General features: G+C 38.0%; 5 protein-coding genes across 13 annotated transcripts; 3 read left to right on the top strand and 2 right to left on the bottom strand.

Moving 5' to 3' along the window:
* The first annotated feature begins 9 nt into the window (after positions 1–9).
* On the top strand, positions 10–1,530 carry LOC122398451 (box C/D snoRNA protein 1). The gene is made up of 7 exons (XM_043398294.1): positions 10–30; positions 142–323; positions 411–502; positions 570–748; positions 827–1,024; positions 1,101–1,225; positions 1,292–1,530. Exons 1-7 carry the CDS (start codon positions 11–13, stop codon positions 1,528–1,530), a joined length of 1,035 nt encoding a protein of 344 aa, XP_043254229.1. The 5' UTR covers position 10.
* Positions 1,531–1,736: 206 nt separating this feature from the next.
* LOC122398626 (vesicle-trafficking protein SEC22b-B) lies at positions 1,737–3,689 on the bottom strand. Of its 2 annotated transcripts, none has more exons than XM_043398705.1 (5): positions 3,418–3,689; positions 3,003–3,110; positions 2,765–2,925; positions 2,546–2,692; positions 1,737–2,471 (listed from the first exon to the last, which is right to left on the bottom strand). In XM_043398705.1, the coding sequence occupies exons 1-5, from the start codon at positions 3,501–3,503 to the stop codon at positions 2,323–2,325; spliced, it is 651 nt and encodes a 216-aa protein (XP_043254640.1). In that variant the 5' UTR covers positions 3,504–3,689; the 3' UTR covers positions 1,737–2,322. The 2 variants fall into 2 exon arrangements, with proteins under 2 accessions (XP_043254640.1, XP_043254639.1); XM_043398704.1 differs by having other exon boundaries at positions 1,742–2,471; positions 3,003–3,112; positions 3,429–3,675.
* A 436-nt stretch (positions 3,690–4,125) lies between these two features.
* Positions 4,126–21,454, top strand: LOC122398624. 8 transcript variants are annotated; one of them, XM_043398700.1, is made up of 20 exons: positions 4,130–4,379; positions 4,962–5,011; positions 5,094–7,166; positions 7,241–7,913; positions 7,991–8,213; positions 8,289–8,711; positions 8,783–8,868; positions 8,943–9,150; positions 9,726–9,829; positions 9,908–10,064; positions 10,181–10,319; positions 10,386–10,656; positions 10,720–11,474; positions 11,543–11,998; positions 12,259–12,291; positions 13,707–13,952; positions 14,317–14,674; positions 14,737–14,828; positions 15,395–15,439; positions 18,320–21,454. In XM_043398700.1, the coding sequence occupies exons 2-19, from the start codon at positions 5,006–5,008 to the stop codon at positions 15,422–15,424; spliced, it is 6,333 nt and encodes a 2,110-aa protein (XP_043254635.1). In that variant the 5' UTR covers positions 4,130–4,379; positions 4,962–5,005; the 3' UTR covers positions 15,425–15,439; positions 18,320–21,454. The 8 variants fall into 8 exon arrangements, with proteins under 8 accessions (XP_043254638.1, XP_043254637.1, XP_043254635.1 ...); XM_043398696.1 differs by lacking the exon at positions 15,395–15,439 and adding an exon at positions 17,511–17,597; XM_043398697.1 differs by lacking the exon at positions 15,395–15,439 and adding an exon at positions 17,511–17,597 and having other exon boundaries at positions 9,908–10,058.
* A 560-nt stretch (positions 21,455–22,014) lies between these two features.
* LOC122398305 (thymidylate kinase) lies at positions 22,015–23,380 on the top strand. The gene is made up of 3 exons (XM_043398031.1): positions 22,015–22,512; positions 22,630–22,789; positions 22,873–23,380. Exons 1-3 carry the CDS (start codon positions 22,383–22,385, stop codon positions 23,216–23,218), a joined length of 636 nt encoding a protein of 211 aa, XP_043253966.1. The 5' UTR covers positions 22,015–22,382; the 3' UTR covers positions 23,219–23,380.
* A 1,327-nt stretch (positions 23,381–24,707) lies between these two features.
* Positions 24,708–26,738, bottom strand: LOC122398452. The gene is made up of 3 exons (XM_043398295.1): positions 26,615–26,738; positions 25,959–26,547; positions 24,708–25,875 (listed from the first exon to the last, which is right to left on the bottom strand). Exons 1-3 carry the CDS (start codon positions 26,736–26,738, stop codon positions 24,708–24,710), a joined length of 1,881 nt encoding a protein of 626 aa, XP_043254230.1.
* Positions 26,739–26,946: the final 208 nt, after the last annotated feature.

Below are 26,946 nucleotides of genomic sequence, written 5' to 3' on the forward strand. Positions count from 1 at the left end.
AATGGAAAAGATGGCGATGTCCAATGAAAAGTATGATCATAATAGCAATTGTTTGATTGATTTTGTTATAACAATATAAGAGTCACTTTTATTTAACTTTTTCATTGTGGGTACACAAACATAAACTAACATTGTTTGCAGAATCGAAAATTGTGAAGTATGCGGTGCGGGTAAAGCGAAATACACGTGTCCAAAATGCGAGGTTAGGACTTGCTGTCTTCAATGTGTAAACATTCACAAAAAAGAATTAACGTGTGATGGCATTCGAGATAAAACAAAATTCGTACCACTAAAATCATTCACGGACTTAGATGTCTTAAGCGGTACAAACTCCAATTAACTTTAATATATATATATATATATATATGAATGCTGTTAAGGTTTTTAAAAGTATGATTACGATTTTATAGATTATCGATTACTCGAAGAAGTCGGCAGATCGGTTGATCAATTAAAAAGAGATCCATTAAAAAGATGCACGCGTCAAAATATTTTACCAATGGTTTGTTGTAATTTTTGTGTTAATTTTTAAATGTATTATTATAATATAATAAACTTTATGTTCATAGCATTTATCCAAGCTCAAATCAGCTGCATTCAAAAAGGGAATTAATTTGGAATTCATGCCACAAAATTTTAGTAGACACAAAAATAATACAACATTTTTAAATTGGAAAACTAATGAGCTGTATTGGAGAGTAGAATGGATTTTTCCACAAGCAGAACAGATAAAATGGACTACAGAAAGGTAGAGCATATTTACATTTATATGATACATGTATAATTAATAAGAAATTTGATTCATGTTACATTGGAATAATTACAGGGCTCTGGACACTACAAGATTATCAGCTCTTATAGAAGAAATTCTGGATCCCGTTAAGTCATTAGAAAATAAACATGGCATAGAAGAGTTAAATTTAAGAATGCATTTAAATGATAGATTACAGTTCTATCAAGCAGCTAGCTTATCTGGAATAAAAGTTCTTTTAAAGGCTGAAAAGATTAAAAAGTCAGAATCAAAGTAAGATCATTTAATGTTACATAATTTCATCAAATATTAGATACATGATGTTAAATAACACATAAATATTTATTAGGTTTTATGAGTTAGACATTACACTTACCTTGAAAGAAAATCTAGAAAATAAAACTATCATAGAATTTCCAACAATATACATTGTCTTGAAAGACCATTTGGATATGTATGAAGTTGTAGATACTGGTATGTTACTTATTTTTATTACTATTATGAATATTATGTTAGACAATAAATTAAACAATATTTTAGACAATGAAGATATGGAAGAGTCAGAAAGTAAATTTAATAACGGAAATGTATTAAATAAGAGAAGACGAAAATATAATCAAATTAATAGAAGAGAGGAGAAAAGCTCAACTGTAAATTACTTTTTTAACTCCGAATTTTCGGAATCTGACGAAGAGAAAATGAACGACGATCGAAAAGCTAAACAGTCATCTAATTTTAACATCCCAAACTACAATGAATTAGTTAAAATGGAACAGTAAGGATATATGCAGAAAAATTAATGAGTAATTTTTATCGATCTAAACTAATAAATATTTGTATAAATTCAATTTTTTATTGTAAATATAATACCTCGATAGGCTGATACAATTGAATTACATACAAATATAATAATATCACAAAATCAACTATAACACATTTTTATTGATTCCCCTTCCCAAAAGATTAAATATATAGTCGTTTATATTTCAGAGAATCCTAAGCTCACAAGAATAAATATAATTTAATAATTTATTTTAATCATAGGTCGTGTAGAATTTCATAAATTCGCGACCCCATACAAAAAAATATATATATATATATATGTATATATAATAAACCTAATACAGCCTAAAGTAGGAATGAGATAGTGATACTGATTTTTCACTGTTTAAAAATAAAATAATAGAGGTGGTTCGATATAAATGTGGCTGTACATATTGTCTTTTATTTTTATAAAATCGTTAGCATTGTTTTTCATTAAACTGAAACAGATGGTTGTACATTACATTAATCATGTAAACAATTATATTTTGTATTTATTGCATGGCAATATATTTGCGACAGAGTGTCCTGAAACTGGTATCAATATATTATTATATTCGTTGCGACTAGTTTTTCTCTGAATGCAACTTATGTACATCGTTTTAAATCTTAATTAGATTCAAAATTTAAACGCATCGTGTACCCGTCGTAAAAGATAATATAGTTACTAATTTTCGAAAAAATAAAATGATTAAAAACATCGGTGGTTTTTATACAGTGATAACAAATTTGTCAAATAGATCGAATAACTAAAGAATGAAGAAATACAGTAGGAAGACCAAAAATGCGACCAGTCCAGCCACTGCTTTTACATACATCGATTTACTGTTTAAGTGTGCTGCATTTTTCTTATATTTCTGCGACAACATGGACAGATTCTGTGTTTTTGAATCCAATTCTAGAAAAAGCAATTACATTTCAATACAGAGACTCTGTATAAAGAACACGGTTTCATTTATGTATAAATATTACCTGAAAGAACCGTTCCCCTTTCCAAGACATCATTAATATTTTGAACCATAATTCTTTGCACATCCTGTAATTGACTATTAAGTGCATTCATGTTTCTTCTTGACCTACCATCTAAGAAAATTTTGTTTGCCTTTTGAATATACGTATCTAGAAAAATACAAATCACTTGATAGATCGTGCAAACAGAATTTTCATTCAAAATAATTTTGCTATACATACTGAATTCGATAAAACTATAAGGCCTGGTAACTGAATTGACGCGTTTACCATATACAGAATGAAATTCTTGTGCAATGTCTTCAAGATAACTATAAGCCACACGTTTACTATAATTTTTTTCACATAGTACCAAGTAACATACATCATTTTCAATTAGGTAACTGAAAATTTATGCTGTTAATAGTACACTGTTAAATGATACAATGTAATAGCGCTGCAGCTACAAGAAGAAACTTACTGGAATAAATATGGACCTGTTTCTATAGTACATCTATCTGGAGATTGAGGACCTAACTTTCTAAATAACATCTTTGCTTGATTCTGATACTCTAAGATGCTTCTTCCACTCTGGAAATTGTTAAAATATTTGTAACGGCTCTGTAATGTTGCGTAATACACACGGGAAACAGTTATCATAGATTTATTTGAATTTGTATCGAAATAAATGGGAGATAAACACAGACATCGGGCATAAATTAATTGTCATTGTTAATTAAACGAGCTTGCTGGTCGCACAGTGGGAGACAAAAATGGTAATATATTTTCGCAACACCTGAAATATCGTTAGACACGGTCGGTTGTAAATAAATTAGTAGAATCGTGTTCAAAAAAATTGTCAAACACGGTAAAAAAAATTGACGTTTCATCATAACAGATTTCTAACCTGTTCGTCTTCTTGCACGGTTGCCGCTAATGGCAAACCATCTTGTATCCTCGCGATCATCATTAACAATACCATTTTTCCAAAAATCAAGCGAACTTGCCGTCGGGAATAGCGAGAAACTCGTTATAAAAGTTTGAGAGACGGTCGAAACTTCACCAACCGAAATCCATTTACGCGGAACTGGCCACGGTGTGGCCGATTCGTCAATCGTCCACTCTCAGCATACCACGTCAGTCGGTGTGAAGTATTCTTCTGTGTCAAAGTTCCTATCGAACACGTTCACGTTCTTTCCTCATTGTTGTTAATGCGTCTTCGTTTCCATCACCTAATTTACGCATATTAATAAACGCACGTTATCGCGATATCGCTTATAAACGTTCTGCGCTTGCTAAATAAAACGTTGCGGCTGGATAAACGAAAATAAATATGATTCGGATATCGTTTCCCCTACCCCGTCGCGGTTAGAAATTTTTGCCGCGCCTCGAACGTCGCTGAACAGCGAGAATCGTTGGGAAATTATTATTTCGATATTACATTAACGCGTCATTATGCGAACGTTCATATAATTTTGGTATTTTTTCTATCCGTTGTTTTCCTTTTTTATTTTTAGAAATTTAAAAAATTTTGAACCACCCCTCGACGCCATCTGACGACGTTTCGTCGGAGGTCCTTTGACGTTTGAGATCAACGCGTCCGCGCTGTGCGCGTCTATGGTTCTGCTCGCGTGGAAAGTGAACGAGAAAAATTTCGTGACGTGCTTAACCCACACCTTCCTTTCACAGTATCTCTGTAAAATGTCCGCGTTTTTCTGATTTCTCCGTTCCGATCCTGCGAACGATTCGTTCCGCGACTACAAACATCGAATTCCCAACGGCAACGATTCGTATGTTCTGTGGAAGAAAATAATGCTTGTGCTTGCGTATGGACACCAGTGCAAGATACGATAGCTAGGTGAGTGAACGTATGAGGGGTCCCTGAACGCTAACTTGGCTATCCCAGCTGGTATCCTAACTTTCGACACGAACATCTTAATTTCTCGTCCCCTGGCATCCCCTTATCCGGCTGATTCGTTATTTACGCGCAAAAACTGCTTTCTCATGATTTTTGTTACATAATTATACCAATTTTGAGTTCTGTCGCGCGGAAGTCGGAGGAATCTTGCGTTTCCTGAACGTACTTGTCGCGAGCATGAACGGATTTCATACATCGATTTGTAAATATGTGAAATATTACTTTCCTACGCCCTTGTTCGTCATTTTTACTCGCGGGAAATGTTATTAAAATAATGAAGAATAGCTGACCAATGACCTATATATATGTACATGCATATATACACCAACACACGCACGTATATATGTATATGTTTTCTATAGTATGTGAAAGTAGTTTTCACTTTGCTCGAATAATTTGTCTTTGGATGTTTTTCATATAGACTAACCTTTATTGGAATGTTGATGAGACATGTATTGCATTGATAAAAATTATCATCTGTAATTTATTACATATGTTAATATATCAATTTTTGTTTTACAGGTTTCATATAACTAAGAAGCAATCGGTACTGTCCTCGAGGAAGTATGAGTGTAAGTAGTATACAAGATTATAATATATTCTGTAAATATATATTTTGAATTTCATGGTGTAATGTTTGAAATATGGTTTTAGAATCCCTATAGAGCCCGACCAGCCAGGTCCAGAGTAGATCATACCTTAGGATATGGAGCTCATAATCAAAATGCATGGAATCCAATGTCAAGGGTGCAACCAGAAGTCTCATCCAATGATACCATTCAGCACCAACCACCTATCGTAAATCAGTCAAAGCAAACAAGTGATCCTTGGAATAACTCATGGAATTGGGATTTTGATAAACAAACGGATAATCAGCAACAGCAACAGCCACTTCAACCAGAACAACAGCAACAGCATTACATACCTCCATATACGAATCAAGGTCATCCAAGACCAAACTCTATTCAAGATCATTATTATCAGAATGTTAATGGCAACAAGTCCGATCTGCTTAATCAAAACTCTGTGCCTGATGATAATGCACCAAACACAGTTGGCAATAGGCAACCGATTCCAAACCATTCTGACTCATTTCCACCATATTCGAATTATACTCAGTATCAGTATCCGCCGTCGCCTAGATCTAATTCTGTTAAATCCGGACCTGTAAATTTTAACGCTTCTCAATGGACGAGCGAGCAACAGCCTCAAAAAATTCCATACACGCAGCAAAGACCTATTATACAGAACCAAAATGAATCATTGATGCAACCTCCGTTAGCTAGTAGCAATTATACTTGGCACAAGCCGGATCAAGCAAATTTAATGCCACCCCATAATATGTCGGACAAGGAGATGCAAAAGTTCGATGATACAAGCAATCAGTCCGTGCCACAGTTACAACAAACTAGTTTGAGTCAACTTCTTCCACCTTCCGCTGATAATACTAACAAAGAACATTCCATCAATGATCCAAGCAATTGGTCTAATCAAATGAATATGCCCGCTTCTCAATGGAACAATCAAAGTCGTCAATCCATGCTGCCCAACCAAGGTCAACAATTACCACCAACTTTCAATGTTAATAGCGAATTCAATTCTTGGTCTCAAACGGCAAATGCAGATGTTCCGCAACAATGGAAGCATTCGGACGAGACTCATACAGCCCAGTGGTTACAAGAGCAGCAAAAGAATAATAACATATTGGAAGAAGATATTAAACAGGATAACGCTGGCGCTGTTGCTGTAAACGACTGGCAACAAACCCCTACGATATCCACTCATCATTCTTTACCCAATATACCTCAACTACCAGAACCTAGCATAGAGCAAGAAGATAGAAAAGCATCTATACCTTCGTTAACTACAAACTCCATGATTTCAAAAGATTCCAGTATACACGCAAAAACGACTATAGCTAAATCGCAATTACCTGACTCCCGTCTTAACGTGTCCGCCTCTCCTGAAACTATGTCGACTATCGCAAGCTCCGAGAACGTTTCCGTTCAGGAGAACAATGACTTTAATTTAACAAGTGATCCACTAGAATGGGGAAGAAATATTTCATCGGAGGAGTTGCCGGCAAAATTAGAACAGTTGAGTCTTGGTACTATGATAAACAAACATTTAGAAAATCAAAATGAACCGTCGGAAGTGCATCCTGTTATACCTGAGGATGGATGGAATCAAAATACAGCTTCGCAAAGTAGTTCTACTCCCGATAATATACCTGGGTTACCTTCAGATTATGCTCCACCTGGTGCAGAAAATTCTCATTCCATTGACTCCCAAGGTGCCATTAGCAAAGAAAATTCAACACACAGTACATATCCGCCGACGAACATCAAGCCAACAGATAACATGACGCAAAGTGGATACGATCAATGGTACAATCAGAATACACTACCGCGCTCCATAGACAATACATGGTATCCAAAGGATCATGCTCGGCTGGTTAAAGAATGGAGTACCGAACAAACTGTAGAAAACTATGAAATTATTCAGCAGCCTTCGGAATTCGTAAACTTAGAGGTAGTCACGCCGTCTTTACAGGAACGCGATATTTACGGCTCGAGAGATTCCATAAATAAGGAAACTTTAGATAACGACCCAAAACCGGTTATGAATCCTGTTAAAGAATCGGCTAGTGTACGCGATTTCAGACAAGAAGTAAACAACATCGAAGTACCTTCTGCACGATCTCATCCGCCTCTTCAGCCGGAACAGGTATACCTGAAACAAAAGAAAAATAAATTAACATCTTCTGTCTATACTGACAATAAATAAACATTGTTTTGCAGGTGCCGGATAATTATGAATTCGCGTCGAACGATAGGAACACGTTTTTGGAAACCGGAGAACTGACAGATTCCCATCAAGAGCACGAACCGACTCCACCGAGCCAGGACGATGAAAACGACGAAGTGCCTAATGATATTCCCTTTTTACGCGAAGTACCAGGACAGTCGAGTTCCATAGATCCGCGTAGAAATGATCCAACGGGTCAAGAACAATATGTTCAATCTGTTCAGAGACTACCAGACCCAAGAAGGAACGATCCTTCCGGCCAGGAACAAGGTCTTCAGCTAAGGAATATGTCTGATAGATCAGAACGTCGTGATGTTCCTCCTGGCCAAGAGAGAAGCGTCCCTATACTATCACGAACGGACTCTGACCCGTTGGAACGTCGAAACGATCCATCTGGCAGAGAACGATCCCTACCTCCGCAACAGTCACGCAATGATCCCTCCGGAGAAGAAAGACACCAACCTCAATCTCAAATTATGCTGGAATCTAGCGAAACGCGGGAAGTACCTGGCAGAGGCAATGACACCGAAGACCCTAATCAACAGACGGACGAGGACCTTAGGCAAATACCAGGAGGCGCGTCTCCAAACGACGTTGCTCAGTCTTTAGACGACAGACCTAATGGACGAGTAGTTACAGGCTCTCAAGAGGTTCCCCTTACAGGCTGTGAGATAGAGCTTCATACGTATTTGAATTATATATCTCTAAATCTAATTTCTAATTGTTTCTTGTCTTCGTTTCAGCCACGATACAAGACCAAACCAGCGATTCGAGGAACAAACGCGAGGAAGCTGTTGGCGCATCTGTACGCGAAAGTCAGGGAGTTTCCAATTTGTCGAATCGTAGAGATTCGTACGAGGATGAGGATGATGAAGGTTCTGGGAATAGCAGAGACGATAGTAGAGAGAGACGACGCGATAGTAGTTCGGAACGGCGACGATACGAATACGAACGGAAGAACGCATAGTCAGTAAACTCGTGATAAATTGAATTCTAATAAAACATGGGACTAGAAATAATTATTCTCGATGTTTTTTACAGTTATGACCGCGACCGTGAATACGACGATGATTACTATTACGATCGACGTCGCGTAGGAGAAAGTGATCGATCGTACACTGCACGCGACGAATTCGATCGACGGGAAGTTCCTTATCGAGAGGACGATCGCAAGCATCACAGTCGGGATGATCTGGATAGACACGCGAGGGAAGAGCTTGAGAGAAGAAGCAGAGGTAAAGACGATCTGGATGAGAGGGATGGCAGAAGGAGACCAGAGGATCGTAGAAGAGATAGGATCGATGATGGGCGTCGTAGAGATAGAGAAGCTCGGGACTACGATCCACGATATTCTAGAGATCGAGATTATCTTGATCGTGATAGAAGAAGGGACGATAGAAGGCCAAGACGATACGACGATTACGATATTAGAGATCCATATTACGACGATCCTTATAGCAGAGGGTATGCATTTTTTAAGCGTTTAACAAAGTACACACTATTTTTTAGACTTGTTGATATTTATATCTTTATAGATCGAGACCGTCCAGTAGGTCTTCTTACAACGATAGAGATCGTGCATACTACATGCGAACGAGAGATCCCTATTATGGTTACAATGGTGTGTACTATTTCGTGCATTCGATTAAACTTTTATAGCAGAATAAAACATTTAAACAAAACTTCGATTTGCAGGGTATTCTGGGTACGATTACGGTGTTCATTACGCCAATAATTACTATGCGTATATAGAAAACATGCGACGTACAAGTCCCGCCGCTTATTCAGAATGGTATCACAAATATTATGCTAATCAACAACAGCAACATATTTCACGAAGTGTTACGAGTTACCCGGAGGATAGAGCGAGTGTTCATTCAGGACGTAGTTCCTGCGATGACAGGTGAGCGTCGAGGAAAGTAAAGAAACAATCGAATATAAATATATCGATTCTGTTCTCCTATCGTTTTTTATAATATCGATTATGTGTTAGATTTTTTATAAATCCAAGTGCATGCTTCCACTCACCAAACAAAGCGTTATATGTTCCGTATTTCGGGTATCCCGGATGGACCAGGAGTCCACAGCGAAGACAGAGCTCGAGTTATCAAAATTTAAATAGGTGAGACCGAGAGAATCCTCTCGGTTCGACACTTGTGCCAAATAATCAAAATGTCTTCTATTTTCTGAAAGTAATTTAGTTAGAATATGTCTGTGGCATTTAGAGTACCTTTAACTAAGCTAGATATTTAAATTCCTCGTTAGAAATATATCAATTGTAGTTGCTAGTAAATAAAATCTGTCTTCTTTCCATGTAAATAGTAGATGTAACAAAAAGTAATATAGTAAGAGTTTGAGTAATCTACTTGATACTTGAATAAATGTTTGCTCGTGATCGCTAGTACCGCTTTTGTAGTTATTCATTTTTTAAACGTTTTGTTTTTATTTACATGCAAAAATGAAAATTATATTTTTCAGAACGGCTGGCGATAAACGAACTTGCGATATGTCTTTGCTTGAAGATTCGACGACTACTTCCGCACGACTAACACCGATGAAATTTTCCATTTCTCATGCATACGGTATACACTTAAATTGTTTAGAAGACTTAACAAGTACCATGCAATGCATTCTATTTTATAATAGTGCTTTGTATGCAGGATGTTTTTCTATTGGATCTATGATACACGTTCAACCAAGCTATCCAACCGATGGCGAAAGAGCCAAAGTGGACATTATTAGACTGGACAATCTGTTTCAACACGATCCCATCGCGCGCGATTTGCGGGCCTATCCTGGACCTCTGATTAAGCAAGTGTAATCAATATATTAATGATCTAAGCATGCGTATTTTTATAGCATGCATATTTATAAATTAGTGTCTTCTAAGTGCAATACATTTTACATTCATGCTCACTATGTTTTTTGTACAGGGGCGTTACACATAAAAAGACCATTATTGAATATTGCGAGAATAAAATAAAAAAAGCAGCACTGAACGAAGAGATGGTTGATCGTGCATCGTACATACTTTTATACGAATTAATGATTATGTTGATCCAACAGAACGGGGTAAGATTTATTTTGTATACATAACGATAACTCGTTATTTATACTTAATTAGACGTTTCTTTTTAGAATGTTGTCGGTGTCGATATAGCAGCACTATTGCTCAGAAACAAAGATGCATATCCATACGATTTGAACAAGCAAAAATCACAGGATCCAGGAAGGAGGGGATCGGTGATGTCGCAAAGGTCTGGCGTTGCAGATGGGGATGGAATTCAGGGTAATCAAGATGGTACGGAAGTTCCTGAGAAGGTCGAAAGTAAGCCACGTAAGAGTGTCGAACAAATAACAGACGAGTTTAGAAATACGCTACTTTACGGATTAGTTCAAGAAGCGCTAGGTACGTATTTATTTGATTAATTACGAAAGTGTTTCGAGTACTTAACGTTGTTTTTATGCGCAGAATACGCGATGAACGAGGGACTTTGGGGTCATGCTCTCTTTTTGGCTAGCAAATTAGACAAACGTACTCATGCGTCTGTGATGACACGTTTTGCGAATAGTTTGCCTTATCACGACCCGCTGCAAACTTTATATCAACTACACTCTGGTCGTGTGCCCGCCGTTGTTACTAGTATATCGGATCCACGGTGGGACGATTGGAGACCCCATTTAGCTATGATCATATCGAACACATCGGCCAATCCGGAAATTAATCGTCGTTCGATCACGACTCTCGGGGACACGCTCTCCGCCCGAGGAGACATCCACGCAGCTCATTTTTGCTACATACTCGCGCAAGTTGATTTCGGCCCATACGGAGCGAACAACGTGAAACTCGTATTGATCGGTGCGAATCACCATAAACCGTACAGTTCGTTCCTCACAACGGAGGCTGTCATGCTCACGGAAATATACGAGTCTGCTAGAAATCTTAGCGAGCCAGGATTCACGCTGGTGGACCTTCAGACATTCAAGTTCGATTTGGCAGCGAAAATGATCGACCATGGATTGATAGAGAAAGCCTTATTGTACATAGAGCAAATCGCGGTGAATATCGTTAACGAACCGTCGAAATACAAGAAGTCGTTCATCAACGCTGTGTATAATTTGGGAGACAGGATCAAATACCATGATCCAATCTACAAAGACTCGACCGACGAAGCTATCACTTTAACTTGGTTCGATAATCTGGCTGAGATTGTTGGTAAATGCCATGTAAGTTTAAACAGATACATCACACACTGATTACTCCGAGTTATTAGTAAGTTATTGCTTTGTTGCAGACGGGGGAAATTGTTGAGAATGACGCCTATGGCGCGCAAATGAAAATGGAATTGCATAACAATGTGCAAAGTGTAGAGATGTACGACGTTAAACAGCAGCAGCAACAACCATCGCAACAACAATGGAACCCGGTTCAATCTGAGTACAGAGAGGGTCCAACGTCAATGATGGAAGTAGCCGCTACTGAGGTGCAATCGGAATGGCAGCCATTGTCTTTGCCATCCAATATACCGGACGCGTATGATCAAAACGTGCAATACGCGAGAAACGAGGAGTCTCAGTACCAACAATCGCAACAGCAAGATTACTGGAATCAAGACTCGTATTATCAGAATAATTATGGTAGAAACGACGCAACCGCTGCGAACTGGCAGCAGCAACCGACTCATCCTTTGTACCCGTCGGAGCAAAGCGACATCGATAATTCTCAACAACAGGAGAAATGGAACTATGAGGTAAATCGATCGATGCAATCGCGTCTTACCAGTATACAAATTTAAATCTTGCATTTATATTTTTTATATCATTCCCATACGTTCATCAAGCATTCGTCATTACCATTTGCGTGCATGTTCGGTAATATTCCAAGTATTTTGTATTTTGTTTCATTGGTAGCGTAGTATGTGCATTTAAGTCCCGTAACAAATCGTGAACACTCCATACATGTAAGAATAACGCATTTTTCAACTTTTTCTTGATGCTTGCACATGGACAGACGAAAAGGGAAGAAAAAACACCTACCCCTGAAGTAAGTAATTACGCACTTACTCCGGATAGTAATCTCGAGCCTGAGTGGCCATTGGATGACACCAATGTTAGCTCGTTACGCCGACGCAAAGTAGTAACCGATTCATTAAACGATCCATGCGTCGCTTCTCATTATTCCGAGTCCAATATCGATCAATTGACACGCACGTCGACGACTTCTAATCCATATAGGTCGACCGATTTGAACGAAAAGTATCTAAAACCACAAAAGGTGATAACGTACCCAAAGATCACGGCAAACTATCCGAGAATTCTATCGAACGATAAGATCTGTCCGAAAGATGTGAAAAAGGTCAAGAAAATAGACGGTAGATACACGAAACCGCCTTCCTCGCAACCTCCCGTGTTCTTGAAATGTAAAGTTAAAAGAAAATCAGAGAATGATAAAGAAACGGTTCTAGACGAGACGGAGAGCAGAAATTTGATTTCGTCGGCGACCACTGACTTAGACATTCAATTCAGCGAAGTAAACTTCGAGTCTTTTGCCAAGTTCGATTCGCGATTAGAGAGCGGAACGTCAGCGGTCACTGAAAACGAGAGTCAGACTTTGAAACAATATTGTAACTTTGAAGAGAAAAAGGCTACGAGAGTAGCGCCACATATTCGAAGGAAAGATGTTATTTGTGATACGATAGATGCATGGTCTTACACGAATTCTTCGCAGACTACTTCCGAATTGTGTCGATACAAGCCATTCGTTTTCGGTGGGACATGTTTGATAGATTTACCAGTTAGATCGATTAGAAGAGATCCGAGTTTAACCAAACGTAACGACGTTCCTATCGAAAAGTCCATCCCTAAAACATACGATATCGATGTTCCCACAGATTGTGAATAGATAGTACGATTGTAGGTACAAAATAACAATTGTTCGCCATTCAAGTTCTTTTCTTTTTTTTTCTCCCGAGACTATAACGTTATTGCGCATTCGGAATTGTATTTACAGAACGTATTAAATTGTTATTTTCGTAAGTCAGTTCTTCCGCTTAAGAGACACTATTATTAATGTTTTGTGTTACTAGAGAGTATGAGTGGGTTTACCGCAGATCTTTGATACAGAGCGTGGTTTATAGAACTTGCTCTTTGTTTTAGGTAAACATTTATGTATATATAAGTTTGTTATTGTTAAATATATAATAAAGTTTCCTATATTATGAAATTCTCTGAATTTTTAAAGATTGCGCCTCTTTTTCATTACTTTTTTTTTTTTCATAAGTCACGATTATGTCTTTGTACGCAAGCAAAGTTTTTCGCTATTTACTGCGTGGTTCGAGGAAAATATAATTATCTACCGAATACGCCATGATTGTAACATTGGACTGGTACTATTGCAGTAAACGGCGATCAACTTTGCCGGAACAACTTTGCGATGATGAATCGTATACTTTATTTCAGCCATCGCAACCGGCGATTTCCATGACACCGTCGACGAGAAAGCAATACGATCCGTTGGAGGAGTTGGACGCGCTCGAGACACCAAAAGCATCGTCGAAACCCGCGGCTGCAACCAAAAAGGTTCCAGAGAAAGCGGCTGAGAAAAAAGCATCCAACAGCGGAGGCTCGTGGTTCGGTGGTTTCTTTAGCAAGCTAGCTCCAAAACCAAGGAACCAGATGATCTTACCGGACGACAGTAATCCAGCGGTAAGACCTTGACAGTACATTAAAATCTTTCTGTAGATCATTCAAGAATCACGATAGATGGTTTTATGTTTTATGTCGCTAAGGGCTCACGCGGGTACTTATGGTAATTGAACGTCTGTGATTTTATGATGGGAGAGGAAAAGGCCAGTATAACTCAATGTTCGGACAATAAATTAACAGCTAACGAATTATTGATATATTCTGGCTTAACAATTCACGTTTCGTTTCTAACACTTGAGTCTGGACAATGCAACTATTTTGAGCCCTGTAGTATAGTCATTTGATACGCGCAGTGTTACCTTGTGTTTCAGTTATACAAGTAAAAAACAATTGATATTTATACAATGACTTATTCTCCGAACAGATTGTTTGGGATCCTGTTGGTAAAAAATGGATGAATAAAGACGAAGATGGTGACAATAGTTTCTCAGCTCTAGCCCCTCCCCCGAAAGCTACTGACGTGGGATTTAAAGCACCTATAGCTGAGCAGACCTCCCAATCATTGTCTCAACCGCCCCCTCAGCCACCCTCCCAAGCTGACGAGTCGACAGTAAATAAGTTCAAATTACCGAAGGGCAGAAATATGCGTGCCAACTACATAGACGTAATGAACCCGACTGGTTCAAAAAATAGCTCAGTACCGTCAAGTATAGCAACCCCAATAACGTCCCCAATGGCACCTATGGCGACCTCGTCGCCTCAGTTATTCATTCCTGCACCAGGTAAGATTTCTAGCTAAGCTTCAAGGTTTCTATGTAACTAATTTTCTCTTAAATTTTCCTAGTCAATGATTCAAATGCCCCCGTGGCTTTTCTAACGCCTACGTCAACACCAGTCGCACCTTCTACGAACGTTTCCGAAAACACATCCCAAGGGGTAAGTTCTTTAAGATAAAGAATAACACTTGGAAGTTTCTATGTACATTCATTCATGTCTTGTCACTACAAAACATATGTACACCATTAACAATACAGTTTCACGTATGCGTCTACATTTTCAAACTCATCGTACACGACCCTTTTATTATCTTTGTGTTATGGTTGCAGTATGCTGGTATGCAGCTTAGTTATATTTGAACGTGCCTCTGGAACTGTAATGTTAAGATGTTTATCTTTCCGTGAACTTCCATTAGAACCACTCTAGTAATGTCGACTTGTACATGCCGTAAATTACCCCTAGTTTTGTGCATTGTCCACACATCCAACGTTATTGCAATTATCTTTTTCAAATTAACTTCTATGTTCTTTCGTCTATTTGAAACATTATATAACAAAAAGGACTACCGGAAAGGTCTCGTATTTGTTTCTTTAAAGATCAATCGTTTCTTGTGCCATTTTAGTGTTCATTTTACTAATTAGATTTTTCAAGATCACTACAGACATTCTCTTCCTTGCCAACCTGTGTTTAATCTATCTTTCTTTTTATGTTTCCTTTGCAAGCAGTTGGGGAGGCAGAATGATGTAGCCAAATAATAATTGTTGCTGATAGTAAGGACTATTTTATTAATTTTTTATATCGTTCTTTATTATCATGTATGCATGGTGTGTCACACTTATCTAGAAGCATGGGTGATAGTGCAAATATTGTATGTACGTTTGGTGCAACTTCCCTCAATTCTATACAGGGTGTTCGGCCACCCTTGGGAAACATTTTAATAGGAGATTCTAGAGGCCAAAATAAGACGAAAATCAAGTTAAAAAGTTATTAAAAAATTAAATTAAAAAATTTCAAATCATTCTGGAAAAATTATTTTCGGTTGCGGGGGTCGATTACAATCATTTTTGGTGAACAGATATACCCCCGAAATCCTATCCACTTTCGAGAAAAAAATTCAGTAAGTGGACAAATTTTTCGTCAAAATTAAAAAATTTCAAATCATTGTAAAAAAATTATTTTCGGTTGCGGGGGTCGATTACAATCATTTTTGGTGAATAGATATACCCTCGAATTCCTACGCGCTTTCGAGAAAAAAATTCCCAATCGATAATATGAATGTATCGCCAGAAATGGTGCCCGGAAATATCATGCGAATCTTTAAAACATCATAACTTTTGAACGGATTGGACGATTTTAATGTTTCGATCGGCAAACGACGCGTATTTTAGCGCAGAATATGTAGGAATTCCAAAAATATTTGAAAAGTTGTTCCTTAACACCGTAAATTGAAAAAACCCCCATGAAAGTGGTCCAATTTTCAAACGGTCATAACTCCCACAATAGTGAATATATTTCAATGAAACTTTTTTCTGAAGTAGAGCTTATATATACCTACAAAAAAGTGTTACACAACTTTTCCGTACGGCGTCAAACAAATTTATTAAAAATGAAAAACGAATTCTTAAGAAAAATCGACAGGGGGTAGGTGCCTAAATTTTTCGGCGAAAAGAAAAAATTTCAAATCATTCTGGAAAAATTATTTTCGGTTGCAGGGGTCCATTACTATCATTTTTGGTGAATAGACATACCCCTGAAATCCTATCCACTTTCGAGAAAAAAATTCAGAAAGGTGGACAAATTTTTCGGCGAAAAAAAAACTTTCAGATCGTTCTAAAAAAATTCTTGTTAGTTGCAGGGGTCCATTACTATCATTTTTGGTCAATAGACATACCCCGAAATCCTATCCACTTCCGAGAAAAAAAATTCAAGAAGGTGGATGTTTTTGGTGAAATTAAAAAATGTCAAATCATTCTAAAAAAATTACTTTTGGTTGCAGGGGTCACTTACAATCATTTTTGGTGGATAGACATACCCTCGAAATCCTACGCATTTTTGAGAAAAAAATTCCTAAAATGTAATGTCTGACCATATATCGATACGTTTCACTTAAATTTTTCGGCGGAAAAAAAATTTGTTCAAATCGTTCTAAAAAAATTATTTTCAGTTGCAGGGGTCGATTGCAATCATTTTTGGTGAATAGACATACCCTCGAAATTCTACGTACTTTTGAGAAAAAAATTCTTTACCGAAAATATTTCTGTAACTTTTTAACGAAGCCTCGATCAACAAATTAGTATTCTTGATTTTCGTCTTATTTTGGTCTCTAGAATCTCCCATTAAAATTTTTCCCAGGTGGTCGAACACCCTGCATAATACTGACACTTGAAAAGTTTATATTGACACTGTTAATGAAGATGAAAGGGATGATAGGCCGAGTGTATTTACTTCTCTTCTTAAATATCGTTCTAGAGCTTACATTTTTTTTCAATAGCATAGAAACAAGGCTGTTTTAGGTTCACAGTGTAACATACGGTACAGGACACTAAAATAACGCACTGGTATTAACATTATAATTTTTCAGCATGAGTAGTTGTCTTAATATATCGTATTTGTCACAAAAGATATTGCATTTTTGTATACGACGATGCAAGAGATATGCAACACCGATGATTTCATTTCTCCATAAAAATTGAACAGTGAACGTTTGCTAATGTAAACAGCTATCATGTTTTACTTTGAAAAACACCGGTGTTGTACGCTCACATTTTTTATGCATAATCATAGCAATAGAGCGAGTATCGGTTAGTGAGACAAGATTGTTGTGTTATATATGACACACAGCTCTCTCGATGGAGCTCAACCAGCTCGTTATCGCGAGAGGTGCAGAGCTACACAATGAGGGATCCGCGTCTCCTCCTACGGAACAAGGTAACCAGTGGCATTAGACATTACTCATTCCAGAGGTGATCACTTATTAATTCTACTCAGCAATACATGGTAGAAGTTGTAATTTATTTATGATACTACTCTATTCCATAACGAATTTACGATCCATATTTGGAACAAGGGTATGTTTTAATAGGCGCCATTTATCACGATCATTCGCTCAAACTTTCATAAAAATCGGTATCCGACTGTTCGTGATGTTCCCTTATCAGAAGTTTTTCCATACACATAAACTGTGCCACTTGAAATATACTCTGTATTTTTTGGTAGATTTAAAAGAAAATTTTATTCCTAATTCACGACCATATATAGCTTTGCCTTTAAATCAAGCTTAAATTCATGTCAAGCACGTCTCATGAAATTTAAATGGCAAAACTATGGGAAAGCTTGGTGATGGGTATATTTCTGGGTTTGGTCACGCAATGTATGTTCACGCATCGATTACAATCATTATTTGTTATGCTTCACGTCGCGTTATCTATGTTATAAATTATAAAAAAAAAAATAAAAATTTTTTATCAGTTACTTTCATTTTTTCAATATAAGTTCCATTGTTTTTTTAATGATTTCTTAATTTGATTTTCTTTAAGGCAACACTGTGCAAAAATAGTGTAATAAGTTCTATTGAATTATTGATATTTTTATACTTAATTTTAATCTGTGATTGTTATTGATTTGTTTTTCATGAAAACAATGATCTTTAGGGACCAATGATGTACAACGCGAATGACATGAAGGAACATTCAGCAAAGAACGTGCAACAGAACCGGTATCCTCCACGATAAAATTCAAAAAATCGTCTACAACGTACTCGATGATCGAAGGAGAAGATTTTCTGTTTAATCAGAATCAGTTTGCTTACACGAGTCGAAGGTTTTTTGTAAAACACATGGACAAACATACCTCAAAATATGTAAGTGAACGGTAGTAGATACGTGATTCGTGATCGAGCGTCCAGTTTCCAGTTCCGATTTTACATTCTAACGGTTGCTTATAAATAATACAGTGAATCCGATAAATATTACAATCCGTAAAAGACAAAATGTGCTTTAACGTACTATTCACTTCAGGAAGACGATTCACTCTTTACATCTTTTGTCTTATACTTTGGAGAGTTCGCGCTCTACACTTTGCTTGATCGAATTTCGTTATTCGCGTACGTGCAAGGTATTGTATAATTAGTTTTTCACGGAATGTTTTCTCGCGAGCTTGATAAAAAAAATGATAGTGCAATTTGCAGATATTTTCATTGCTACATAGCTCTTACAATTTAACCCATTCGTCCGTAATACTCTTACGTAAATTTCTATTGGATGGGTTAAATGTTTACTATGGTTTTTTTTAATGGGTTTAATGGTCGTGGTATTGCTCTATCGGGTTACACGAAGTGCAGAATTCCAATCGTAATAGAAGCGCAGACGGAGTGTGTTGTTACGTTGAATAATCACAATTGAAGCAAATGTTAATTTTACTTTTATCACAAATATAATGTGAATTGTAGCAAGAATAATGTTAATCGTATCGTCTACGTTGTGAGAATTTATTACGTGTCTAGAAGCACGATACGATGTCAAGTCTGATTTTATACGCTGGTGAAGAACATTTATTGCATATAAAACGAAGTAAATATCGGTAATGTACGAAATGTTAGGAATATGAAAATTTTATTGGATACCATTGTTAGGCGATGCGTATTGCAGGTACTGTTATTCATTGTCGGGCTATAGTATCGTTATACCAAGGTTGTACGATTAAGAAATGGAACTGCCATCTAACTATATGGATCGGAAAAACTAGCGAAGTCGTTTACGTCCTATCTCAACTTAAATTATGATAAGAATCGATCTTTGAATTTTTGTCTCTTAACGAGATCTTTTTCTAGAATTCTGAGTAGAGAATCGCGATGAAAAAAAAATTCTGTCTGTACAAAATGACCCAAAATACTCGCTTATAATTTCGGTCGTGTAACATATTTGGAAGTTACGCCTAAATCATTTATTAACGATCGCCTTTTTTAAAGGTATAGATTACGAACGATTCTTCTCTCCTATTTGCTTTTAAATTTCATCTATACAGATCGCTCAAGTGTTCTAGTATGTCACAAATACATCATTCTTTTGTAAGTAGTTCTTTCGAATTGATCACACGCTCTTCTTTGCTTACTACATTGTACCTAATATAATGCACGAGCTTTTACAATTATGCAGTCTTCTATATCCGCGCGAATAACTACTGGAAATTGCGTTATAATTTTCTTTAGCCATTTTGCGGCTGTAGGCGTTTATACGAGCTGTACGCTTTTCTGGTTCGAGAAAGCTGCATAGTTCACTTAATCTCGGATTCCGAGATGATTGGTGCTTTTGTAGCATTTGAGTTTGTAATTAGGAAACCATATGCCATAAAATGTAAAATCTGCTCGAGCAGAGGACGAGATACATTGCTGTTTGCAGGCAGATTATTATTCCACGTTATGACTAGCTAACATTTTAGCAAAGAGAACTTCGTTTTGTCCAATGTAAGTCAATGTACGGCGTACTTGAGAACTTAAAAGAACGAAGGGTAACGTTTACGATGCAAATGTACAAACGTAGGGTAAACCTTGGATCGGTTTCTCATTTAACGTCCAGCGTTTTGTGATAGAACGATGATCGAAAGCGAGAGGACACGTTGTAAAGATGATCGAACGAGCGAATCGAAGAGAATAACCACGCATCCGTCACTAAAAAAAAACGACTTTTTATTCCGTTATTTGTCTGTAATCGAAGATGTAACCATTTTATTTTTGCGTTTGGATGAAACAATATTTTTTCTTCGCCATTAATCACAATTGGAGTGAAACTGGTTTTGTCAATTCTTGTAAAATATACGTTAGACTATTCGGTTTTATACTCGTGACACGGTAATGTGCTTTCAATACAATACATATTACGCATCAGTTTTAGCATATTATAATGTGAACGCGTTTCGTCGCGTACGTTACATGTATATACGTATATATATATAGATATATATTGAAATTTATGATTTGTAAATATATATAAGCATAAGTCTCTTCGGGAATTATAGTAAATTCGCATATTGATACGTTGAACAGAACTAGTCGCCGAGTTATTATCACAAGGCCGTAGTTCAATGAAATCCAACCAACATTAGACGGTGTTATTTTCTCTCGAAATACATTATCAAAATCAGAATAATTCTTTTTGTGAAAAATGGCATTTCGTTGCGAATTACGCCCCGGTTGCGTTATCATCGATAAATTTAGTCTCTATTTATAATCATCATTGATTCGTTTCCAATGAAATATCCGTTCCGTCACGCGAGTGTATATTTCCCTTTTTTTTTCTCCACTATGGGATGACGAATTTTGAACGAAATGGAGATTTCCGGCAGCACCTAAGTTCAATTTATCTTATTTGAGTAAATGTTTAAAAGAAAAGAAAAAAAAAAAAAAAACCGTACATTTTTTGTGCCACGTATTTTATAACACTTTGTATGTATTATTTAGTAGGCAACAAGTACGCGATTAAAAGGGTTTACTATTTCGGGATGCAACACAATTCAATCGATCTGTTAGAAAAGCTCCCGAAGTGATATAATACTTACAGTGGACTAGTAAACTACGAAAGAGGACTCTAAGATTAAACGTTAAAGTTGAACAGAAGTATTAATTGAACTGTATGTTATGTATGTATAGGATGGTTTATGAGCGATGCGATTCTGGCTTAATGTAACATATTACGATATATCTTTAATGCACTTCGCAGTTCAGATGTTCGATGTATGTTTACGGGAAAATACGGATAATGAGAAATGTATACTGTATATTATTAATATTACCACTATCCCATTACTATTGCTATTATAATAAAGAATCATACAACTTAACGACTGTGGCTTATTACTTTACCCAATTTTCTTTCATTATTTTACAACGATAATACAACATTGAGCAAAACAATTGAATTAGCTTGGAACCTTGGGCACAGACGAAGAGAAAAATACGAGAAAATAATATATCAACTTTAATACAAATAGAACGAAAATATGTATATTTTGGAAAACAGCTAGGAGTAATTTGGGATTGGATATAAAAGATACTGATTCGGGGGAAGATTTAATTGATAACAGCTCTTGAAAGGATTTCTAGAGTGAGAAGCATGCAAATTTATGTCTACGCCAAGGTCATTTACTGTTGCTACATCTTACTCAATGGACAGAAGACGCGATCGATTTAGTTAATAACAATCAAGAACTTAAAAAGTGAATAAACAGATTTACGTCATGAAAATCAGAAAACTATTTTGGCGGGTTTTCACACACGACAATAGGTGATGTAGGTTAGAGCATTTAAATAGATTAGAATCATTATTAGTCCTATATAGTTAGTTCAACATTATTCCCTGGATTATTCTTTTCGTCGCGTATTTTATTGATTTGTTAAAACCATGCATAATTTTCAGAAAAAGCAAAACAATTTTTACTCCGAGCACTACATTGGCGTCATCTTTTCTGTGCATGCGCGAAAAAAGGCGGGATTTCTAGTAACAACAATAGCGCCAATCTATTGTTTACGTTTGGAATTATTTACATATCTATTCTTAAGCTAGCAACACAGTAATGTGATTAATATAACTTTGTAAATTAATTACGATTCCAAGTTCCGTCAGTACGTGGTAACTGTACCTACTCTACAGAAAGTCTACGATTCGGTGAATACTGTTTAATATCGAGTGCCAACGAGTTTACGAAACGTTTGTTTTGGAAATGTCGTCAGGACGCGGTGCTTTAATAGTTTTCGAAGGTTGCGACAGAGCAGGAAAATCCACTCAGGTTAAAATGTTACTCGAGGCTTTAAATAAATTAAACATTCCGGCGGCAGGGCGAAATTTCCCTAGTAAATACATAATTATAACTGTTCTTTTTTTTCTTCTGTGAACACTTAGCGTCACATGTTTCTAACCACTAATTTTATTAATCTCTGTAGCTCACATCTTACTGCATTTGTTTGCAGATAGAAAGACTTGCATAGGAGCACTAATAAACAATTTTTTATCCAAAAAACAAGAATTTCCTCCGGAGGCAGCACATTTAATGTTCTCTGCAAATCGATGGGAATGCAGAGAAGAGCTATTGAAAACCTTGCACAGTGGTACTACTCTAATCATCGACAGGTAATTATTTTAAATAGTTACTATGCTTTGTAAACAATGGTTAAATAATTCCTTCGCTATTTAAATTATAACTGTTGTTTCAGGTATGCGAGTTCAGGTGCAGCTTACACGGCAGCTACAAGCGGTAGAAGTTTAACTTGGTGCAAGGAAGCTGATAGGGGTCTACCTTCTCCGGATTTAGTCATTTTACTCGAAGTATCCCAAAAAGATCAGTCTTTGCGTAGTAATTGGGGAGACGAACGATTTGAAAATATTAAAGTTCAACAACGTGTAGCCGAAAACTATGAGAAACTAAAAGACAAAACATGGATTAGTATCAATGCAGACGATGATAAGTCAACAATACATTCTCATATATTAAACAAGATTTTCGATACTGTACAAAAAGTTAAAGATCTGCCTATAGGTGAATTGTATGAATCTAAATAGTTTTAAGTAAGTATTAGAAATAAGTACAAAAATAATACAAACAGGTAAATCGTACGAATCTAATTAATTTTATGCAAGTATTAGAAATAAATACAAAACTACAAGATCTGATATGCAATTGTTCCATATTATTTCAATTTTTAAGAATTTTCATATAGATTTATGATAAAGTTTTATTTTTATACTATAATATGAAATCTGTTAACCTCCTACTTACTTGAAATATGGATACAAAAAAGTATGATAATTTAGACCGTCTTTCCTAATCAATGTTAGACACGAAAAACAAATAAAATCTATCTATTTAAGACTTTGAACGATACACATTTTAACCCAAGACATACTCTACCGGTAACCAAACGGAGACTGTTACCGTTACCAGGACAACGGACCTCGGTTTACGGCGAGGCGAGCCGAAGTGTATGCGTGCTCACTTCGGGCAACTTCGGAGAATCGAGAAAGAGAGCGAGTGTTTGTCTGTCTTTCTCGACTTCCCCAAACTCTACGAGCTCACGTACGCGCGATCTATCTTAGCGCACGAAAGTTCATTGATCTCGATTTATGTACGACCTGATAAAAAAGGAACCAGTGGTCAATCGCTATTATTAACAAATTAATCCGATATTTAAAGAAACTATTTTAAATTCGCAGCCACTAGCTCGGTCTTACAATTTTTATCCGAATATTAATGACGTATCAATATTAGATCGAAATGTATTTGAAGTCTATGGTTAAAAGATGGTAATTACGATGGAGTCTGCGTGCGGGCGTCACATCCGATCTGTAACAGAGCCGCGACTATTGAATTATTATGCCGGACGAACGATAACGTCATAAATCTTTCAGCATCGCCTGCATGCGCTACTACCGCCAGGTCAACCTTGATATCCATTTCGCATTATTCAGAAGCAACAACGACAGGAATTGTTGCCACAAAACGTGTTATGACTCCACGGATGCACTTTCTCGTACGAAGGAAATGACTAGCGTTATACGTATACACTTTTCAGTATAACGGAAATAAAGGGACTTGAAATACAAGCGCGAACGTTCAGAATTTCTATTTAGGATCAGAATTCGGAATTAATATTTATGGAATGAATGAACGTTTATATACCCTTTTTTTGCACGTATTTAGAACCCCGTCACGAGGACTAATAATAATGGTATATCGACGTATATTTATCTTTATTTTTTAAGAGTTACACGACGGATCGCGGACAACGTTAAAAAGCTGTTCAGAGTTCGTGGATCGTTACTCTTTTATCCGTTCGATCCTTCTCCAAGTAAATTGTAAAACGTTCCCGCGACGTGGACTTCGATTCCGCATCAGCGAGAGTGTAAAATATTCGCGGTCGACGAAAACCTGCGTACCTCGCTTGTTATGTTTGTTCAGACATGTCATGAGTTTCTGGATTTATGTTTCCATCATTCCAGGTAGAATTTTATCGCGTTAAAAAAAGAGACTACGACGAACGTAAACGAGTTTCTAATTTCTCGGCGAGGCAGACGGCGTCGCGTTTAAGGTGCACGGTTCGACGATATTTTCGTCGCCATGATGCTGCCCGGAGGAGCAACTCGTGGCATTCGGCGAGCCGGATAAACCGAAAACGAAAGTGGTTTCGTACTGCTTCGACCAGTCGTGGTCCGTTTTCATCTTTTTCTCGCTACTTTCGCTGCTGTCGGAACGTTCCTCCAAACCGTCCAGATGTTTCGATAACGTTTCGTTTCCCTTGATTAATTCTTCGACCGGATGGCTCCTGATTACTTCGTAGGCGTTTTGCGTGATGGTTTCCGACAGAGCCTCCCAGTCGTTCGTGGAAGTAGATGGCCGATCCGATTCGACCAACGCATTCGAAAGAATCGGTTCCACAGTTTCTTCTTCCGGTACGTAGCTGCATCCGGTCTCCATATCGTCTTGACGACCAAAGTGCTTCCTGGCCTCTTGGTTGGACGCGTAGACATTGTCAATTAGCTTCTTGGCCAAGTCAGCTTTACCGGACGTTGTCAAAGCGAAAGCTTTGTCTATGATAGCTCGGCGTCTTTGATGCGTCCCTCGTTTGAATGCCTCGTCGCCAATCGATCGCGAACGATCGACTCTCGGATCCTTCGTCGCAAAGGTACTCGGGATGCTTGCGTCTTCGATCGTCTCGCGATCGTCGCTTTGCTTTTTCGAGGAGCATTGAATCTCGCTGTAAGCTCTTTTCCGAGACTTCGTCAGCCAATTTTGCCTTTCGACTCGGTTCTTAGCGTCCGGGGGTTCCCCGGAATCCGTTACCATGGCGCAGTCTGGTTTCCGGTCGATTTCCTCGTCGTCCTGCGGCGCACAACTCGCCTCGTCCTTCTTAACTTGCGCCGCGTCCCTGTTGCTCGCTCTGAGATTGTAACTGTGATGTCGATTGCTCCTCTCGACGGACCAACGATCGTCCGATAGATCGTCGTCGAACGTCACGAACCTCTTGAACGAGACGCCGGTGTTCAAGCTCGGCCAGCAATCGCAGTCGATTCGCATGAAGCAATCGTCGATCCTGAAACGCGTCCTCTGGAAGCTGTAGACGATGGTCTCTTGCGGTACCCTTTCCCAAGCGTCGATCAACGATTCCAGGACGTCGCGGAGGTTCCATTCCGAGGTGTACCGCATCAATCTTTCCGCGTACCTTTTGCAAACATTTCGAACGTTACTCGAAAACGAATAGAAAGTTTAATTTACGAACGAGGGACAGAAGCTGGTTGATTTAACCTTCGTCTGAAGATCATCTTTACGTAATGGAAAACGTCCCTTCGCAACGGTCGCAGGTACGGCGGGAAATCATCGGGCAGGTAAACGATACTCGTGTTGGTCAACGGTAAATCACGAGCTGCGCGTGCTCTGTTCCGTTTCAGGAACAGCAAGATCTTGCTGTTGCACCTCGACATACGATCGTCCACGGTCGACAGCCAACCGCTGAACAGCTCGTCGCTGATCGAGGAATCCTGGCTGTGGCAGTAAACGTGATCCTTGGTCGTTGTCCTGGACGGGTAGGATCCACAGATCAGGAGCGGCAGTTTCGTTGTCCCCGAGGAGTTGCAGCCCAACAGGACCGTCACCCGATTCCTCGGCAATTCCGTACAACCGGTGGTCTCCATCATCGTGGGGAGCGCGTCGGAGTACATGGTCAGCTCGTCCGCGTGAAACAGATCGCTGTGCTTGTACTTGACTATCGTGGACCTCATCAGATCGATCCAGTCCCGATAGTTGCCGAATATCGGACCGGTGCGGTTCGTCAGGTCCGCGGAGAAGCCATGGTCCTTGAGAAAATTGGTGATCCAGTTGTTCGAGCACTTGAAACCTTTCCAAAATTTAACACGACATTAAACAAGCCGAATCGCGACATTATTATCAGGAAAGCCGCCTACTGCTGAGTCCATGGGTCTTCGTCAGCTCCAGAGCTTTTTCCCGGACGATTCGTCTGTCCAGGAAGCTGTCCGTTGCGTATTTCTCGCAGATCCATCTGAAGAGTTCATCCTTCATGGTTCTCATACCTCTGGTCTCTGTTGGCTAGTGAAAAGAGTAATTTGTCGCGTGCGGGGATCAAGGTTTGCTCGAAGGACGAAGGTTTTATCTTTCGAGGCAGTCGCTGAATTCATCGTTGACTTTCGATCGTCGATTGAAACGTCGTGTTTCGATCTGTATTGGATTCCGTACCATGTTCAGAAGTGTTGCAACTTCGCGATACATCGACGGGTAC

This window comes from Colletes gigas, unplaced genomic scaffold (assembly GCF_013123115.1).
Source record: "Colletes gigas isolate AHSC1104 unplaced genomic scaffold, ASM1312311v1 Colletes_gigas_Sc00011, whole genome shotgun sequence".
In the NCBI taxonomy this organism is placed as follows: Eukaryota; Metazoa; Arthropoda; class Insecta; order Hymenoptera; family Colletidae; genus Colletes; species Colletes gigas.

What these genes read in the sequence shown, in the direction of transcription:
- LOC122398451 (XM_043398294.1), top strand. Translation starts at nt 11, where the DNA reads ATGGCGATGTCCAATGAAAA. An exon ending in ATGGCGATGTCCAATGAAAA is followed by an intron (nt 31 to 141) that starts GTATGATCATAA and finishes CATTGTTTGCAG; the next exon opens with AATCGAAAATTGTGAAGTAT. An exon ending in GTATGAAGTTGTAGATACTG is followed by an intron (nt 1,226 to 1,291) that starts GTATGTTACTTA and finishes ACAATATTTTAG; the next exon opens with ACAATGAAGATATGGAAGAG.
- LOC122398626 (XM_043398705.1), bottom strand. Translation starts at nt 3,503, where the DNA reads ATGGTATTGTTAATGATGATCGCGAGGATACAAGATGGTTTGCCATTA. An exon ending in ACAGGTCCATATTTATTCCA is followed by an intron (nt 2,926 to 3,002) that starts GTAAGTTTCTTC and finishes ATAAATTTTCAG; the next exon opens with TTACCTAATTGAAAATGATG. An exon ending in AAGGGGAACGGTTCTTTCAG is followed by an intron (nt 2,472 to 2,545) that starts GTAATATTTATA and finishes TGCTTTTTCTAG; the next exon opens with AATTGGATTCAAAAACACAG.
- LOC122398624 (XM_043398696.1), top strand. An exon ending in CGTAGTTCCTGCGATGACAG is followed by an intron (nt 9,151 to 9,725) that starts GTGAGCGTCGAG and finishes TATATTTTTCAG; the next exon opens with AACGGCTGGCGATAAACGAA. An exon ending in ATTAGTTCAAGAAGCGCTAG is followed by an intron (nt 10,657 to 10,719) that starts GTACGTATTTAT and finishes TTTTATGCGCAG; the next exon opens with AATACGCGATGAACGAGGGA.
- LOC122398305 (XM_043398031.1), top strand. Translation starts at nt 22,383, where the DNA reads ATGTCGTCAGGACGCGGTGCTTTAATAGTTTTCGAAGGTTGCGACAGA. An exon ending in GGCAGGGCGAAATTTCCCTA is followed by an intron (nt 22,513 to 22,629) that starts GTAAATACATAA and finishes ATTTGTTTGCAG; the next exon opens with ATAGAAAGACTTGCATAGGA. An exon ending in ACTACTCTAATCATCGACAG is followed by an intron (nt 22,790 to 22,872) that starts GTAATTATTTTA and finishes CTGTTGTTTCAG; the next exon opens with GTATGCGAGTTCAGGTGCAG.
- LOC122398452 (XM_043398295.1), bottom strand. Translation starts at nt 26,738, where the DNA reads ATGAGAACCATGAAGGATGAACTCTTCAGATGGATCTGCGAGAAATAC. An exon ending in GAAGACCCATGGACTCAGCA is followed by an intron (nt 26,548 to 26,614) that starts GTAGGCGGCTTT and finishes AATTTTGGAAAG; the next exon opens with GTTTCAAGTGCTCGAACAAC. An exon ending in AAGATGATCTTCAGACGAAG is followed by an intron (nt 25,876 to 25,958) that starts GTTAAATCAACC and finishes TGTTTGCAAAAG; the next exon opens with GTACGCGGAAAGATTGATGC.